This window comes from Haemorhous mexicanus, chromosome 4, assembly GCF_027477595.1.
Source record: "Haemorhous mexicanus isolate bHaeMex1 chromosome 4, bHaeMex1.pri, whole genome shotgun sequence".
NCBI classification, from domain to species: domain Eukaryota; kingdom Metazoa; phylum Chordata; class Aves; order Passeriformes; family Fringillidae; genus Haemorhous; species Haemorhous mexicanus.
Window position 1 is genome coordinate 29,622,800 of NC_082344.1, and position 19,474 is coordinate 29,642,273.

Consider the following 19,474-nt stretch of genomic DNA (forward strand, 5'->3'; position numbering starts at 1 on the left):
TTAGGCAAAATCAGCCTTTTGTTTTCTCTGCCTGAGCAGCAGCATGACAGCCCAGGAGAGCTGCAGCAGACTCCTGCCACAACAACAACCCCAGAATCAAATGAAGGTATTGCCTCCTGTAAGCAACACTGTAATGATGGAGTGCACATTAAGCTGCTTCACAGATTTCCCTCTGGACCCTGGCTCATTACCAGGCTAGGATGTCCTAATTTTACAAACCATCAACAGCTTAAAATAAACGTGCCTATTAAAAAGATCTCTTCAAGTATTATCCTGGTTTTAATGTCCCACTAATGGGCAAAACAAAGGTTTCACAACACAGTTTCTGTCAACAACCTACTTCATTATACAAATGTAAACAGCTTGAAGACAGTTCTAGCAACTGAGTCTGACATTTGGAGAACTTGTAGGATTAGTAAACCTAGACTCCCTTGCACACATGAAAGTGGCACTTAAAACATCAACTTAGATTAAAAAAACATCAACAAAACAAGAAAACCAGCAACAAAAGGAATCCATGCATCTTTAAACTGCATGAATTTTAGGAATTAGGAAAATGTTAGGCTAGCAAGCCATCTAGTGACCATTCTAAGGCATCAGTTTTACTGAATGCTTAATCCTACCAAAGGACAAGTTACAGAATATTCCACTATATTTATTATTTCACAAGGCATTCATATGGAAAATGACAAAATAATAAAAAAAAATAAACAAGATTCATTATGAAAACGTGCCTCCTCACACTGAGGTGGTGGGTTCTTTGCTGATGCTGATTGCCTCTGGAGATCATCTAGTCCAGCCTCCTGCTCAAAACTGGTTGCACTACAGCAGGCCACTCAGGACCTTGGCCAATTAAGCATTTAATATCTCTAAGGACAGAGCATCCACAAACACTCAAAGCAACTTGTTCTAGTAATAGACCATCTTTATAGCAAAAGGGTTTTTCTTCCTATGTCTAATTTTAATCTTTCATGTTTCTTCTCATGCATGCTGCCCCTCATCCTATCCTTGTACACCTCTAAAACAAGTCTTCACCAGTCTTCCCTATACTCTCTGACTTGGATGATAGAAACTGCAACAAGAACTCCTTTAGCCTTCTCCAGGCTGAACAAATCCACTTCCTCTCAGCCTCTCCTTGTGCAGTGACATACTCCAGCCTCTGACCATTTTGGTGACTTTCTGCTCAGCTCACAGAAGCACATCAATGTCTGTTTTCTTCTGGGTGAAGGAGAAGGGCACAAATCTGGACAAGGCATGCACACAAGGTCTTACAAGTGCCATATAAAATTGCAAAATTGCTTCTCTTGAGCTCCTGGCTATGCCCTTGTTATTTACAGTAGAGCATGCAGGTAGTCTTCTCTGCAGCACTGGCACATGTTTTAATAATAGTGGCAAATATATAATGCTGAACAATTTATTTCATAGAATCATAGAAGCATAGAATGGTAGGGGTTGGCAGAGACCTTAAGGATCATCTAGCTCCAACCTCCCTGCCATGGGCAGGAACACCTTCCACTAGACCAAGTTGCTCAAAGCTCCATCAAACCTGGCCTTCAACACCTCCAGGGAGGGGGCATCTGCAGGTTCTCTGGACAACTTGTTCCCGAGTCTTACCAGGTTCACAGAAATTAATTTCTTCCTGATATCTAAACTACTTTCTATCAGTTTAAAGCCTTGCCCTCTCCCTAAATGCCCTTATAAAAAGTCCTTCCTCCAGCCTTCCTATAAGCCCTCTTGTTCAAACTACAGGAAATGTACAGAAATCATATTCTCAAGATAGCACTGCATTAATATGGTCTAAAACCAAGACGTGCCTGTTTAGCCTTGCCTTGATTTCATTGTCTCTCACTGAACTAAGCAACCACTAAGATATCTTGCCATTCATTAGACTGTTATCTTCTTAGAAGAGGAAAAAAGTGCTAGATGTGCCTTAAACAAAGCTGACTGGGCTAGGAGCCAGCAGCGACCACTGTGTACCAATGCAAGCCTTCAGGGATCACGATCCTGGCACATGTGACATAGGTTTCTATAACTATGAACTGTTCTGAGCAGGAGGCACAGGGCCGCCCCCCCAGTAAAGAACTGCCACCTCTCATAGGTAGGACTCCTACACAGCTCTCCTATTTTCTTCCAAAATAATATTCAGATGGGGATTTGGACAAAAATTGTCTTACAGTTTTCTGCCCCATCTCCTGAGCAACCCTGAGCAAGCAGTCATCCTTGAGGAATTTTCTTGAAAATTTCAGTACAATCTCTCCAGAGCAGTACTTACACAGAGGATTAAAATTAACTCGTACTAGCTGCATGATGAGGTCTTTTGCTTGTATCAACTTCAACACTTCATAGAGCTTTATTTACTCAAACTACTGTCTATATCCAAAATTTCCGAACATCCAACTCACAGAAAAAAACATGAGTTATTATTTGCAAAAGTATCACAATTAAAAGGAAATAGTTTTCTGGAATATCATCCACTACCCACTGACTATTGATAAGAATGTAAGGAAACACATTTCTTCTACATGAGGATTAGCAAATTCTGGGGGCATGGTTACAAGAGGATAAAGCCATCTCTTTACTGCCTTCCCTTTTAGAGTTGGGTTTGGGGGTTTTTTGTCTGTTTGTTTTGTTTTCCATGTGGCATTTGTTGGGGGTGAGGTTTTTAGGTTGGGTAATGAGCCAAATCTACTTATCAGGCAACAGGAGAAGGCCCGGAGACTTCAAAAGGGATGGTGTAGATTGCAGGGATGAACAAGGAGAGAGATCTACCTTTTTAGAAGCTATGAACCATAAACTCAACTCAGCAATGTCAAGAAGATCAGCTTTCTGAGCTGGTCATTACACAATTGCAGGACTACTTTTACTAGTAAAAGAAAAACAGTGGAAACAAGGGAAAGCAGACACAAGCACAGTAGCCCCTACTTAAGTCAGATCCTATCCCTGTGTAAGCGCAACCCTGTCTCTTCACATCTGCAATATATATTAATTTGTACACTAAAGAGACAATGTAAAAATTCAGACTCTTTAAAATTGGTTGCTAGCATTTTTAAGTCAGCATTCACTGTTGGTTCTGTAACAACTGAGACAGCCTCCTCTCCCTTCCAGTTATTGATATAAATTAATTTTTCATTTGTCCAAATCTTATTTCACTTGGAGATCAATGCTGTGCATTGTTTAGATTTAAAAAGGAAACACATAATAGGACAAGTTTAAAAGTTTGAATTGAAAGATGCATAAGCCTTTATGTCTCAAAAACTGCCTTTGTTTTTTCCAGCACCTACACTGAGATTGCATGTACAAATACTTGGGAAAAAAGTTTCTAAGATATGTCTCCACTTCTGTTTACCCTCTCTTGAAGAAGTTCCACAACTTGTTGTATACAATCATTCACATCACAGGAATCAGTTTTCAGCACAAGCTCTGGGGCTTCTGGTTTTTCATACTCAGAATCAATCCCAGTAAAACCTACAGAACATAAAACAAAAAGATTAGGTGACTTCTTCCAAAAGATGACTTCACTTTAATGCTGCTCACAGACAGATTTCTTATATATAAATGAACACAACAGGCAAGAACACTGAGTTTCAGCTTCCTTAATACAGGAATTCTTAGGGAAATCAGCAAGTTTCTTCTTTATCAGACTCTTTGCTAATCACACTGTCTGACAGCATCAAACTTCAGCATTCTGCAGTACATACATAGCTCTTATTTGTTGGTGAAGCTATTTGATTTTTACTTGAACAAAAAAAAGAGCACTGGCAGAAGAACTGTGCACATCAACCCAGAGCTTGTCATGCTATCAGCGGACTGGTGCTCTTAAAAAAATAAATAAAAGATGAAAAAATATTACAAACATCCAGTATGTATGTCAATTCATGCTCATACCACCAAGCAGTACTCTGAAGTAAGGAATTTCAACACCTTTTACATTAGTTGAGCTAATATACTCATCTGAAGATAGCTGCTAATGTAAGATTGATGACTGTGTTTATTATAACAGCTGTCACAGACTGTGCAAGCTACCAGTGACACTTGTTCTTAGCTTGCAACCTGCTTTTAAATTGTGGAGATTCTACCACCCATGCATAAACAAGGAAAAATCAAGCCCAAAGGCAAAGAGTATCAGCACTACAAGTCAGATCTGCATCAGGAACATCAGCCGGGCTTCAGCAACTCAACACCGGCATCCTCCACAAATGCAAACATTAGAACTCCAGTTTTTCCCTCTGGATTTAAATACCCTCAAAATTAGTAGTTTAGTCCCTCCTCAAAGAAAAATTCAAATTACTGCAGTACCTCATGTGATAAACAAAGGCTGGTACTTTTTCCAAAACCTGTATACTCTAGAAGGATCTGATTACTGGAGGAATGGGAACACGAGACAAAAAAAAAATGTCTCATTACCATTTCCAGAGAAAAAGATGGTAACAGTTGCTGACTTTCCTTACAAATTGGCAAGTTTGTTTAAATTTTCAGCCTTCACATATCAGATAGGTCATAAGACACAGCCACTGCTACACCCACTTGTATATTGCTCAGGCACTATTTACTTCACTACCACTTCTTCAGGAGCACAGTTCCATTATGTGGCTTGTAACATTAACCAAATACTAGGGATGTTCACAAAATATACACAAATAAGGATTCAGTACAGAACTGTGTCTTTGTATCATGTCACCTCAAGCCGACCTGCTTTGATTTTGAACAAATTTTACATCAGCCTTACTTATTCCTGGTGCTTGCATGAAATATTCTGTAGTACTAGAAGTATCAAGCAACCACTGATACAGAATGGCTTTGATTTCTTGAATTTTATATCACTTCTGATTAAAGTGAATTCATACAGCATCTGCAAACTCCACCCCCAGAAGTGATTACTTTTAAAAAACTGCTTTGCTAATAAATATAGAGCTATCTATCATCAGCCTCTGCAAACTATAACATAACAGAGCAAAGCAGCACTTGAAACAATACTTGCAATGAATGATGGCATAGCTAAGCTTTTTTTATTGCAGGTTATACTTAAATCTTAACCTGAGGCTGGGAATAGGATAGTTCATGGGCACTAGAATAGAACACAGATTTAAAAGCTAGTATCTTCAGAAGTGTTCTTAATGGTCTTTACAGGTAGACAGTAGCCATGTTTTACTTTTTAGAAGAAACTAGCAGGTTTTATGAATGCAGTTCTTTAAAGACTTTAGAAAGAATTAGGCTCTTTCTAACTGGCCAATGGACACACAAAGGAGACAGACTAATTCTCAATCATTACGTGGTTTCTATGGCAATCTTTAATGTGCTCAAGGCTTTTTCTATGTGGGGTTGGCCACTTCCACCCTTTTACTGTCCTACACACTTAACTAGTCAGTTCCATGAGTTAGAAGTCAATTCCAATTTTCTTCTCAGTGCGGTCCTGAATCCACGCTCTTTTTAAGGGTGATAGACTTGAGCACATCCACTTACATGGAGTCAAATTACACCAATGTTTCACTAATTACACCAATAATTACACTTATGTAGAAAGGATGTGATTACATCTAGGTTCACCTTTAATTTCTCCAGCCCTGGCTTTCTTATAGAGTCCTTTAACATCTCTCTGCTCACAGACATGCAATGGAGCATCCACAAATACTTCAAAAAAAGGCAAACTTGCCCCTTCATGAATTCGTCTGGCGTTATTACGATCCTGCAAGAAAACAGAAGAAAAATCCTAAAAGGTTACCCCCATATATTTTTACTGGATTTTGCCTTTGAAATTCATTTTAAAGAAGATGGCAGCCCAATGTAAACAAGCTTTCAAAGTTTGAAAAGAAAAATGTGATTTGATTATCTGATGCCCTGCAAGGTACATCACTTAGGTTACAGTACATCACATGGTAAAAGTTGACAGGAAGATGTGAGATATTTTACATTAAACTTGATTTATAAGAAAAACCCACAACCAAACCCAGCCAATAGAATGCAGGGCTTTCTATATCCATACATATATGTCTGAGTACAGCAGGGAGGAGGTGTTATCTGCTGCTCTTGATATAACCACCCTTCTCTCCCAAGCACCAGCTTTCCCTACATTCCTTAATCTGACAAGACTTGTGTAGTCAAAATATTGTATTATTTGCATTATTTTATCGTATTATTTTTATGGCTTGCCAAGCATTGGAACAATATTGGTAACTTTCACTGAGAGAACAAAAAAGTCTTCCAAAATTCACTAAAATTTCTCTTACTAAATTTTGTTTATTAGTTATTTTTCTCATATCTAGAGACTTCTGTTAAACTGTAGGGTTTGAGTTCCCCAAATTATTACCAGAAAAAGTGTTTGCACCACTCTAACCAAAGAAATAACACATTCTTATGCTGTGTAACACCTAAGCTTAAAGTCCCTGGGTCATTCTTCAAGATACTTGGGTGTTTACACATCCTTTTTGTCTCTCCTCTCCAAGTTCTTATGCACAGATGAAAACAGTCTTCACACAACAATGTGAACATGGATTTAAATAATTTTCAGTATTCTATAATGTCATGTTGTATACACGAAATAAAGTAAAAAGAACCTACAGGCAATTAAAACACTTTTCCCTTAAGTCACTTGGTAAAAATAAAGCTCTCAACACTCATTCACTAAAGGAAAAATTGCTTTTAAAAGCAATTTACCTCAATCTTCAGGTTAAGTGTACACTTAGTCTTCATAGTTATAAAGTACTGGAATCTACATGGATCAAACAAGATATTGTAATTTTAAGAGGTTTTTTTGGAACATCATGTGAGCTTGTTTGCATTATTAGAGTAATATTTCTGTCTAATGGACTGAAGGATACCTCCAGTTATAGAACTAATGTAAGCATTTAATATTTAAAATTAGTATTTCTGTTTTGAGTAATCATCTCCATAAAGCACAAACACCACCAAACAAAACCCCAAGTAAGTATTTGATTCTGGCTACGCTCAGAAACGGATTTCTGTAACTAGGATTCTGAACAACACTTTGCATTTTCCCTACATTTCATCTAGATGTTTTTCACACTTACCTGAGCATAAGGAGAGATGAAACTAGTAATGCAGACCAAACCAGCATCTGCAAACAATTTAGCAACTTCAGCAATACGACGCACATTTTCTTCTCTATCCTCTGGTGTGAAACCCAGATTCTTATTAAGGCCTTGGCGGATATTGTCACCATCCAACGTGTAGCACGGAATACCATGGCACACTAAATACTCCTCCAGTGCCATGCTCACTGTTGTCTTCCCAGCACCAGACAGACCTAAAATAGTCAATAATAATAAAAATATATGAGCATAGGAACAAGTTAAGGCAAGTTGTAGTACACGTGTATTATGAAAATCCCAAAGTAACAGGCATCAGCAGCAATGCCTTCTGGATAAGTTTACTTGGAATATAAGCCAAGTGGCTTTTACACAGACAACAGGTAAAGAGAGAGTAAGGTGAAGGGTTTTCTCCCTTTTTCCTCTCTCTTGTGTATCTGGGGGAAGGCTGTGGTAAGTTCACTGATGATTTCCTAAGTTGAATCAGCTCAGTGTTGAGTTAGGCAAGAGGTACAGCCTGTGCTAGGCAACAGAGGGAACACAAGGCAGGAAACAGAACAGTCTTCTTTTGGCAGCAATGAAGTACACCCCCATCACAGAAAACAGGCACAACAGTCCAAAAGATTTCAGCAACTTCATCATTTACTTCTCACTGATGCAGTCTTTGGCCTGTCATTTTTGTCCCCACAATTAGCTTGCTATTCACTCACACGCTGTCTTTTCACACATCATTTGGTCTCCAACATGCAATGAATTGCAAGAGTTAAGGTTATACATTAACGAATTTAAAAACATTCCTCAAGCTGACAAGTCTTTAAAATAACTTCCACTCTAAAGATTGCCTATTATTTTACACATGAAAGCAATGGTTTTCCACATTTTTGCTAAATTCCTCAGTTCTCTTTACTAGGACCCTATGACTCAACATTCATTAAGAAAGAGCTCTCACATAAAGGTTACCTTGAAAAATGAAAAGCGATCCCTGAAAGATCTTTCCATACACTCCCAGTCCGTGAGTGCTGACAAAGTAAGAGAGTCTTGGAGTGTCCCAATATTTCAGCTTTTATTCTAATACCTATTACAATTTTGAACCTCATGTTTGCACGGTTCTAGAATGGCTAATATTGCTTACTTCAATGTCTACAGTCCATTTCACTTTTCACATTACTGCCCAAACATCTTTCATAACCTAGCTTCCCACACATATTCCTGATATCTTACCATCACCCTCCTTCCTGAAAAAAAAGGAAATGGGGCATTAAGATAACATTTGTTTAAAAAGAACATTGACTGGAAAATGTTGCCATGTAGATAACTGAGAACCCATTTTTATCATGACCTTTTTCAAGATTAGATTAATGAATTACCAGAAGAAACAGAAAGGCAGCCCACCAGATCATTCAAGCATTGAGAGAGGCTGGAGCCGTGTGATGGAAACAGGGACAGAAATGGCTCCATTCTTTTCCCAAAGAAATACATGATAGCAAGCAAATCTGCTTGGAATGGCTCTCAGCAGTTTGTTATCAATGACTGCTTTACATTTCACACACATTTACAAACACTGTGGAAATAAGTTTTACTTAATGTAAATGTAGTAAGTTTCCCTAATACTCTGTGAGGATCTTTAATGTTGCAATACAACAATGTTCTAAATGGTTTACAAGCCAATTAAATGACACAGTTTGCTATTTTTTTAATTACTAGTTTAACTAAAACTAAAAAAAAACAACTTCACAAGAAATATTTTAAAGCTTCCAAAAACTTTGAAAGACAGAAAAAATTTCCTCACTGCTACAAAACTAAAAATGTCTTCCAGAATGTATTTATCATCTTCTCTATTTACCAAAAAAAAGCCCTACAGAGCTGACTTCAAAAATAACTGCCAGTATGCATTGCCTAAAATGCAATTGCTGTCCACTGGCAAATGTTATTTCAAACCAAGGAGGCAATAACAATCCAAAGAGAAGAGGCTTTTACAGAAAAGATCTAGAAGTACAGACTCTTACAAAAACAAAGCTCTGTTGCATTTCATTTCTAAATAGATAAAATGGACAGTACAAAGATATAGAATTGGTTAAAACAAAAATAAAGGAAAAAAAAGCAACACACACAAAGAAAACCAGAATTAAGTAGCAGACAGTATCAAAAAACCAACCCTCTCAGAGCACTGAAAAAAAATATATTCTCAAGTTACAATTTGTCCCAGAGCAACTTCCTGCTAGTCTACCTAAAAATAGTAATAAAATTGCATCAAGGTCTTAGATTTCACAAACATTCAACTTTGCATGCAAAAAAGAGCTACAGCTGAGTAGTTTTTCAAAGGAGTAACTAAAACATAAGGATCCTCAGAAATCCATGGCTGTACCTGTTAACCAGACTGTGCATCCACGAAAACCACTTCTTGTTCCAACGACTTGGCCTCTCTTATTCCTGCTGACATGATGAGCTTGGTAGGTAACATTGGTTGCCCTTTGCATTCCCTGTAAAAGAAGAAGTTGATTAAGTCTTTGATAAAGGGTGAGTTGGCAAAGCAAACAAATTCATCCACAGGCACAAAGAAAGACTTGAGGACAGAAAAATGGAAGTAAAACCAATACCCATTCCATCAGCTCCAGCATGGATCAAAGGCTGCACAGGAAATTAGAATAGTCAGCCAGAGAGAACCACACCCCTTGGGCTACTCCAGTAAAGCTTGGGACTGACAAGGTAATCAACTACTACTTTCAAATAACACTTGCTTAAGAAAAATCAACTATAAGAAAGAGATTAATTACTAGAGCTGCTTGACTTGATTTCTATTCAAGTAATATCAAGGATCTGCTTGGTAAAGTACCATGGGATAAAGACCTGAATAGAATAGGGGCCCAAGAAAACTGGTTAATATTCAAGGACCATCTCGTCCAAGCTCAGGAGTGATGCATCCCAACGAAGAGGAAGTCAGGCAAAACCAGCCAGGAAACCTGCATGGATGGACAAGGAACTCCCAGACAAACTCAAACACAAAAAGGAATCCTATAGAGGGTGGAAGACTAGGCAAAATGTGGGCTCTCTCTGGATGGAAAAGGGAGACATGGTTACCTGAGACATGGAAAAGGCTGAGGTAGTCAATTACATTTTTTGCCTCAATCTTTACTGACAAGTACTCCAGTCACACCACCCAAGTAATGAAAGTCAAATAGAGGGACCGGGAGAATGAAGAATCATTGTCCAAGGTAGGAGAAGACCAGGTCTGAGGCCCTCTACAGAGCCTGAAGGTGCACAGGTCCATGGGACCTGATGAGATGCATCCACAGCTCCTGAGCGAACTGGTGTTGGAGGATGTGTGTAAGTCATGATCCACCATATTTGAGAAGTCACAGCAGTTTCTATTGAAAAAGGAGGAACATTAGACTGTTTTTGAATAGGAAAGTAAGGAAGACCTGGGCAACTACAAACCCACCAGTCTCTCTCCTCTGCCCATCAAGATCATGGAGAAGAAGATCCTGGAAACAATGCTAAGACACTCAGAAAAGGAGGTGATTTGTGACTGCCAACTTGGCTTCACCAAGGGCAGATCATGCCTGTCAAATTTGGTGGCACTGGCTCTTTGGCTCATTTTTAACTCCTCAGAGGCCTTTTCGTTGCAAACTATGCAAGTCTCTTCCAAATTTCAGTTATGCAAGTGCCTTTATGTGTGGTATCGTCAGTCGCCAGACAAGAGATAGTTATCATAGATTCTAAATGTTTAAAGAAAGTATTATTTCAAGGAACTTTTTTAAAAAATTATTTTAAAGATAGAGGTTTTAAAATATAATCTTAATTAAAATAAAGCTGGTTACCAAGTTTCTTAAAACTATTCATCATAATAACCTGCTCTACAAATAAATTCAGTAAGATGACCCTGCTGTCAAACACATTGCACAATCTGAAGTGAGAGAGCCCACAGGAAGATCAGCCTTGGCATCATCCCAGACTTTAATGGTATCTGGCTATATGAACTTTGTTTGTGAAAGATCAAGACCTTAGATTGTCAGACCATGCATGAACAATCAAACAAAAAAGAAGACTTGAAAAAAAGAGAGAAGGGGGGCAAGGGATGAGAGGGATTAGTGGTATCTTTAATGCTGCTTTGGCTTGCCTTGCTTGCAAATATATTGCCACTATCTTCTCTTTCATCATTGTATCAGTGCCAGTAGAAAAAGAAAACATGTAGTATATTTAATATAAAAAAAAGTAGGGACTATATTCCTCTACGGACTACTAGCAAAGAGCTGTTCATAGTTTCAGAGAGGGACACCACAAAGTAGAATTAACAAAAATATGGCATCTACTTGTGGCCTCAAGGACTGCTGCTACATCATTCTTCTATTCAAAGGTTTATCTATAACTTATTTGGAAACCATGAAGTCGTGTGATTTTATGCCCCATTTCTAGACACGGCTGGGCTCATAATTAGAACAAACAGAAGCTCAAGGTAAGAACCTATGTTCAGGTTTTAAACACAAATAACTCTGTAATTCAGTGGTGATAGTCCGGCAACTAAAGTTAGATGAACACTGAATATCAACCCAGAAGAAACCACAATCTGCAAACAGGTTATAACTGTACAAAATGATGTTACCCTTGCTGATCATGTTACCTTCAAATAATTTATCTCCTAAAGCAAAGCTGGTTTGTGCACAAAGTCATTGCAATAAAGCTGACTAAAAACAAAAGTCAAAAAGTCAAAAAAATCAAAATCTTTCTCTTATAGCAGGAACAATTATACAGAACATAAAATTGGAGATCTCAGGGAGCAAATTGTGGAATTAAAATCAGCAAAAAATAATTGAAGTGCTTCAATTAAAAGCTATATAGTGCACAATGAATGTACACAGCCATTCAAACTAACACAGTAATAGCTACATTCTCCCTCATTAATCGCAGTTGTACTGTATTGTACCAGGCACTGGATAAAGAGCAGTCTCAAAGCACAAATCCCATGCCACTGTCTCAGTAAGCTCTCTTACATTAAGACATAAACCCACACATGCTTTGCTTTTGATCCCTGGCAACAAGTCTTTTATCATGCTCATACATTGGAGGCCAAACGTCTCATTCAAGGAGACTTCTTCCAGTCCATATTCCATAAGTTATATCAGCTTCCTCTCTTTTCTACGAAACTAGGAGCTAGGAAAGCAGCAATGAAACTAATCAGGGTATTACACTAGGTTTACAAAACACACGAAACCCTGAGGTAGAAGCCTGGAGGGATTCTTAAAGTTATTAAAAAGACACAACTTCTATGAAAAAAAAATTATTAATACCTACTTAGCAGAGATGAGAAATCACAGCAAGGAGAAGGCCTTGCTCGAGGATGAGGCATACATGTGCAGTGGAGCAGCCAGTGAGCTGAGCAGAGGGACAATAATCCACCTGTACTCCAGAAGCAGGCACCTAAGACTAAAGGTTAAAGTGCCCAAAGAGTCTGCATGCACTCAAAAACACACCTGCCAGTCACCAGCTGCCCCACCATTTGTATCTGTGTACAGGCACACAAAAAAGGCAGCTCAGTACTAATCCTGGGCAAAGCAGTACCCAAATCCCCCTTATCTTTTGAAAGAAAACCAATTTTATAGAGGTGCTCTAAAAAGTTAATAATTTAGCAAGTCATTCTCTGTTGCTGAAAAAAAAAAATGTAGTCCCCTAACTATATCCACTTTCCTATTAAATAATTTGCTTCCATATGATTTGCTGACACCACTGAGCATAAATAGCTGAACGCTGTATCTTCAACAACCCAGGTTTTCAATTACTATCCCTAACATACACATTTACTACAAATATTGATGTGGCACAAAAAAATACTCACTGGCACACACTGTTTGTGCTCTTAAATTATTTAGCCAGTCTTCAAATTCTTGTACACAAAATTTGATGACTATCAACTGTTGTCATCTTATTGTAATGCTCCCATACCTTCTTGGTGATTTCTCATGAGCAGCTCCTCACAGCACTGACTCCTTCTTCCTCACAGCCAACAAACTCCAACTCTTTTCACAGCACAACCAACAATCTCCAACTGTCTCCTCAACCAGCTAACCCACTCTTTTGTAGCACTCTTCTTCTTATTGGACACGGCTATGGCCTGTTAAGGGCAGGCTTGTTCCTAATCTTTGGTGATTAGTAGTTCAGAAGGTAATCTCACACCTGAGGAGCTGCAGGTCTATCTTTATTTTCTTATATTCTATCCCTCCACAATCAACTGATGAAATTAAATGACCAACCAAAATGATACCAGACATAAAGAACAGTCATTTCATACACTATATACATACACTATATCAAAGCGTCACCTTGGAGATCTCTATTAACAATGTTAAAATAAATGAAACTAAGGAAACATGGGATAGAAAAACTCAATGTGATGAGCAAGTTCTCTTTGAAAAAGCTATTTTAAAATTCTAAGCCTAATTACATTCACCATAGTAATCACTGTTGTAAGGACACACTACATTTTTGTAAAGGGGCTAATGAAAAAAGGGGCATTAATCACCAAGGTTTATCTGCTTTTTTAACAGCCATTGGATATTTCCACTCTGACATCCCCACAAAAATATGTCTTCCACCCTGCAACACACTGCTTCTGCATTATGTAGACAAACACTTCATCTTAATATTTTCCCTCCTACTTTGCCATGTAAAACAGAAATAGTGCTTCAGTCCACTGTGTTTCATTATAGCAGTAATGTCAGCTGAGAATGCTGATATATCCCTCCTTTCTTCTCCCCCACTATGCAGTTTCTTTTCTCACATGAAATCTAAATTGCTCCAACAGGCAAACATCTTGGTATTGAAGTAAAAAAAGGGTACTAAAGAAATCCTTTCTTGGATGCGCACTGGAGAGCTGCAATGATAAAGAAGGAAGGATAACTCCACTGTTTACTTTTCCTGGCATGAAGGTAAATTTTAGCTTTGCAGGTAGTTGACCAAGGAAATTAATGATTAAGACACCTTGGAACCATAGGAACAAAAGAAAGAAGGACAGATGATGGGGGCCAAAAGGAAATACTAACTCTGTCAACTTCTCTATGTACAGCCTTCCTGAGATGACACATTTTGTTTATTATTCTTGATGTTTTGCCCAGTTACAGCTATAATTTTTTTATTGCCAAAACCAAATCAGACTATCAGTGCCAAACACCTTTGATGCAAGAACACAGACAGGCATCCAGATGACGGAAAGCAAACCCAAGTTGCAATGCCAAGATCAAAAGACAGCCAAAAGAAGAGATTATATCTTAATTGTTTTATGGTTAACAGACAAATGGCATATACACTGGCATAAATTGAATTTATTCTTCCTTACTTCCAAGCAACAAAATATTTGTTATTGATCGTAGAAGTACAATATTTTAAAGTTTTCACACAGCAATTTACTCCCTTCCGGGGAAGGAAGTAAATCTTTCCACGGCAAGCTGAGACTCCCCAAGCTGCATCATAAACTTGGGACAGCTTGAAGCTGGAAGGATCAGAAAACAGACATGGTTTCCATATAAACCACATAGGCTGAAGAAACTGTGACTATAATTCCATATCCTTCTGCTCAAACATGATAGTGTTGGTTCCCCAAGCTAAAAACTCCCATAAGCTAGCAAAAGCAACACAAGCAGCCTCCTCTCTGAACTGCAGTCTTACTTTCAGTGCCCTTCTCATTTCCCAGTCATAACAGAAGTTCTTTAGGTCATTTGTTAACTTGCTCACCATGTGCCTCTTATAAACCAGTGACTCCCTGATAAAAACAGATTTTTATGACATTAATTATTCAGCACTGATAACCAATTGGTAGTTTTATTTTTATTCCCTGCAAAGTGTTCTGCTCAATAGCCAAACAGCAACTCAAGCACATGGAACAGCACCCATCTATTTGTCTACAAACAAACACAAATAAGAAAAACACATGTGGTTCCAACACAAAAATTCAGCTACCACAGAGGTTATAGCTACATATTTATATGATATTTCAGGACTAAAAAGATCTGTCAGGAATACGTTTCATTAGCTACTTTCTCAAATTCTGGTTTGAAAAATCTGTGTTTTGATTCAGACAACTGTGCTTGGGAAGGAAGGGCAAGCCCAGAAATTACATCTGAGCAATAATACCTTTTAAACACATAACAATTCCCCAGTCCATATTCTGCCATAGCCTATAGTATTACATTTCTCCCATTTACAACCAGAATTCTTATTTGGATCCTTACAACAGCCCACCAGAAAGCAGATTGCCACAGTGACACCACTACAATAAGGCACCACCTCTACATAAAGCACCACCTGAGCTGCCAAATGCATGCTCTCCTGCCGCTAACACAGACTAGCTTCCCTTTGCCCGGTCTCAGAATCTCTGCTGGTCAGAGTGACTCTGAGATACATACAAGCCTCTTTTTCCCCGGCAGTCAAAGAAGGAGTCAGAATTCTTTTGTTCTCATTCTCAAGGCTGTTTATTGTTTCTTATCTCTAACATTTTTTCCCCAACCCGAGGCAGGTCTGTCTGGCAGGTCAGGTTGAGGCACACTGGCCGCCCCTGGGGTCGTGTTATATTTTTATACTAAAAACTATGTGTACATTATTTACCATAACTTCCCAATATGTTAGACAGTGGGCATCTACCTTAAACCAATCCAAAAGTGCCACCATCACAGCAGAAGATGGAGGCCAAAAAGAAGAAGAAGAAAGCTGGACACGCCCCGATTACTCCATCTTGCCTTCTGAACCCCCATTCTAAAAACCCCAAAAATCTATTTTTCACCCCGTGACAAACTAACTATTGTCCTACTTAAACTCTCTTGACTTGTAATTCTTCATATAAAGGTTGGTAATTGTTTTTCCATGGGTCAAGATCAAAGGCACAGGGGTCTTGGGCTCTGTGCCACGGTCTCTGAGCCCCCCAGGCATGGGCCCAAGTCTTCCAGGGCAGTCAGATGATTTTCCCGGGTTCTGACAGCCAGGTGCTCTAAAGTTGGGACAATTTGAAAGATCACAGCAGCAGCAATCACGTAGAATCTTCCCCAGTACTGCGGATACAAGAAATTCAGTGATAAAGATATTATTAAGGAGTGTGTCTTTGCTTGCCACCTGCTGTTGTACCAGTATGACCAAGAGCAGAGACAGCTCATTGATCTATGCTGGAGGGGACTCACTGCCTGGCATCAGAGGGATAAAAAAGGAAGCCAGAATTACCCTAGTGAATATGCTCTCAGAAACAAGAATTGGAGCAAGTTCTCATTTGGAGTCACCTGCAAACTGACACAACAGCTCAGCCGTGTTAGGAATCCAAGCCACTCTAAAGGAAGCGTTCCATACATGTCCCTACCAAGCCACGTTCTCCGCACTTAATGGCAGTGTCTGTGGCTATGCTGTGCTCTGTAAATGGGGAGTACCTGTTTGCTGTGCTCAGAGGTGCGCTTGGCAAGGGCATTTCCACAGGCAGAGGTGTATTTTGAATTGCACTGGAAGCACAGAGAAATTCTGAAAGACGGGGCTCTGCCTGCTCTCCTAGGGGCTGCCAAGTCCATCAGGGTAAGTAAGCTGCTTTGACTTTGCTCTCAGCTGAACAGATGCAGAGCCAGAAGTGCCAGAACATTTGCCTGTGGAGCATGTGAATCAGCAGCACTTTTGTTCCTGGTGAAGCTTACTGGTTTACAGAGAGCATTTCAGTTGAGGTCTTCCAAAGAAAAAGGGAGAAGTGGAAGACTTCCTCTGCTTGCCACGTAGCATAGAGGGGGTTGCCAACCTCAGCTGAACTCAGCACACACTTAATGTCAATTAAGGAATCGCCCCAGTTTGGACAAAGCTATCTTGGCTTTGCTTGTGACTAAGGAAATGATACAGAGTAACTTTTGCATACACTTTGTTAACCCCACACAGACACCATCAATTTCACTATCTTCTAAACAGCTAATTTTGCTTTTTCCTAGTGGAAATTGAAGGAATGTAAACTGCCGATTACTCTCTTACGTGAACAAGTTTGAGCTTGTACACGGTGGAAGAGGCTTGGATAGGCACAACATCTACCCAGCACTACGAGAGCAACTTCCCCGTTTTTCAGGCAACAGCTGCTTTTATCAAGAAAGCTGTGGCCTGTGCTATTCACAGCAAGACTTCAAAGACTGATTTACACTCTTACATTCATATCAAATGTCTTCTGGATCTTATGTCTTGCCTGTTTCAACTCAGCATTGATTGAAAGAAATCATATTTTCTTTTTCATTTCTTTTCACTTGTCTTGCATCATCAGAGGTATCAAATGTTCTCAAAGGCCTGCAATGTCTCTTCTAAATAGCTGCATTTTGGTCTTTGCTGTAAACCGATCTTCCCCCATCTTTATGAACAAGAATGAAGGCTTTGGTTAGATTTTTTTAAGCCCAGTCTCGACAGTTTTCCACATAACACCCGCTACACAAAGAACCCCAGTCTCTGGCCAACCCAGGTTTATGAATGGCCACATTGTACATCGCATTCTTAAGTCTTCCTTCTTCCAAAAAGCTGGAAGCCGAGGGCTTAGGGCGGAAGAGGCAGGGATGAAACCTACAGACGCCGGGTCCTCTCCGGAGGGGCTTCCTGCCCTTCCCCGCAGCCGCCCCGGGAGGCTCCCCGGCCGCGCTGCTCTCGGCGCTGCCGCTCCGTGACCGGGCTCGGCACCGCCGCGCCCCCGCCCCGCATCCCTCCCGGCGCGGGCGGGCAGCGGCGCACGGAGCCCCCCGTCCCGGCTCCCGCTGCCGCCCATGCCACATCACCCCGGCGCTCGGCCGCTGCTTCCTCCCCGCTCCCCTGCCCCCGCACGCCCACCTGCCCCCCGGCGCACTGCCCGCCCGCTCACCCAGCTCGGCACCCTGTTGCTCAGCTTGACTTTCTTGCACTGGCTCTCGGGCAGCTCCATGGCCGCGGGGGCAGCGAGAAGAGGAGGCAGGGGAGGAGGACGCGCCTTCCCGACTGATGCTCAGCGCGGATGAAGCCGCTGCCGCCGAGGAGCTGTGCCGTCTGCGCACTCCCGCGACTCGGCCAAAGGTGGTGCAGGGAGGAGCCGCGGCCCGGCGGCCGGAGGGAGGGACGGCCGGAGGGAGGGAAGAAGGGAAGGAGGGAGGCGGCTGAGGGGAGAGGGAGCCACGGCAGCCCCGCCACGCGCCTGCGCCGCGCCGTGACGTGCGCGGGGGGGCGGCCACCGCCACTTCCGCCGTCACCGCCTCTGCTGCTGCCCTCGGCGGTGTCCGTGTCCCTGAACCTCCCTATCCCTGCCCATGTCCATTTCCCTGTCCTTGCCCATGCCCGTGTCCCCGCCCGTGTCCCCGCGACCCCCCGCGGCCCGGCCCTGGGCCCACGAACGCAGGTCGCTTCATTCAAGAGGATATAGCCCAAAGCTGTGACGAAAGGAGATAGCCTGAAGCTGCGCCAGGGGAGGTGTAGGTTGGACGCTGGAAGGAATTCCTTCACAGAAAGGGTGATGAGATGCTAGAATAGGCTGCCCAGGGAGCGGATGGAGTTAACGTCCCTGGAGGTGTTTAAGGAAACACTGGATGTGGCACTTGGTGCCATGGTCTGGTTGACAAGGAGGTGTTCGGTCACAGTTGGACTCGATGAGCCCAGGGGTCTTTTCCAGCCTCGCTGATGGTGCGCTGCCCACCCGCTCTGCGCTGCAGCGTTCCGCTCGGCCGGCGTAGCGGAGATGTTCTCTCCTGAGTGTGTCCTCCCCACCTTCTCCACTTCATGCACACAGGAGAGGCTGCTGCGCCCCTTTTGGGAAAAGCTCGGGTCGGGGAATGTGCGAAGTGGCTGTCGCATTATTCCGTGACAAAAATTTCTCCAACAAACAAAGCTCATCCCGTGCAGCGCTCTAAGAAATGTTTCTTACTGTGGATTTAGAACCAGAAGTTCTTAGGTTCTTATTTCCAGGACGGAACTGGTTTAGCAGTTAGATGCTAATCTTAAGGTGGAGACGATGCCATGCTAACAGGAGTGGCACTTACCGTATAAATACAAGGCCATTTAGAATAGTTAAAGAAAGGAAGTACTTTAGCACTTAAGTGTTACGGGTAGAAATGGTGCTGTAATCACAGGAATTGCATTTACTGTAAAAACATTCGGCTAATCAACATTCGGCTAATCAACATCTGGAGTGTGTTTGTTCACTGACAGTTTAAACAGGAAATTAAAAAAACTCTCTTTGTGGATCAATGTTTACCTCTGCTATATCAGAAAGACATCTTTCCAAAGAAAATAAGGTGTTGGCTTAAAAGCAGGTATTAATACTCTGATTAAAATCCTTATGCAAAGTAGATTATGTCTCTGAAATCAAGAAAAATAGCTTTCAAATTTCAGCCAATTTGAAGGGCTGATGGAATTAACACAAAGTAACTAAGAAATTAAAAAATTGCAGTTATTTATTTAGGCTTGACTTGAATGTTATACCACATGTT

The 19,474-nt window shown here is 40.9% G+C and overlaps 1 protein-coding gene across 1 annotated transcript in view; it reads right to left on the reverse strand.

The window, feature by feature from the left end:
• The window catches only part of PAPSS1 (3'-phosphoadenosine 5'-phosphosulfate synthase 1), a 40,384-nt gene extending 22,218 nt beyond the window's left edge, over nt 1–18,166 (reverse strand). Inside the window, exons 1-5 of the mRNA XM_059844231.1 lie at nt 17,881–18,166; nt 9,409–9,523; nt 7,026–7,261; nt 5,545–5,683; nt 3,347–3,465 (exon numbers count right to left, since the gene is read on the reverse strand). Coding sequence (XP_059700214.1) covers nt 3,347–3,465; nt 5,545–5,683; nt 7,026–7,261; nt 9,409–9,523; nt 17,881–17,940 — 669 coding nt within the window. The 5' untranslated portion in view covers nt 17,941–18,166. The remainder of the gene's footprint in view (nt 1–3,346; nt 3,466–5,544; nt 5,684–7,025; nt 7,262–9,408; nt 9,524–17,880) is intronic.
• Nucleotides 18,167–19,474: the final 1,308 nt, after the last annotated feature.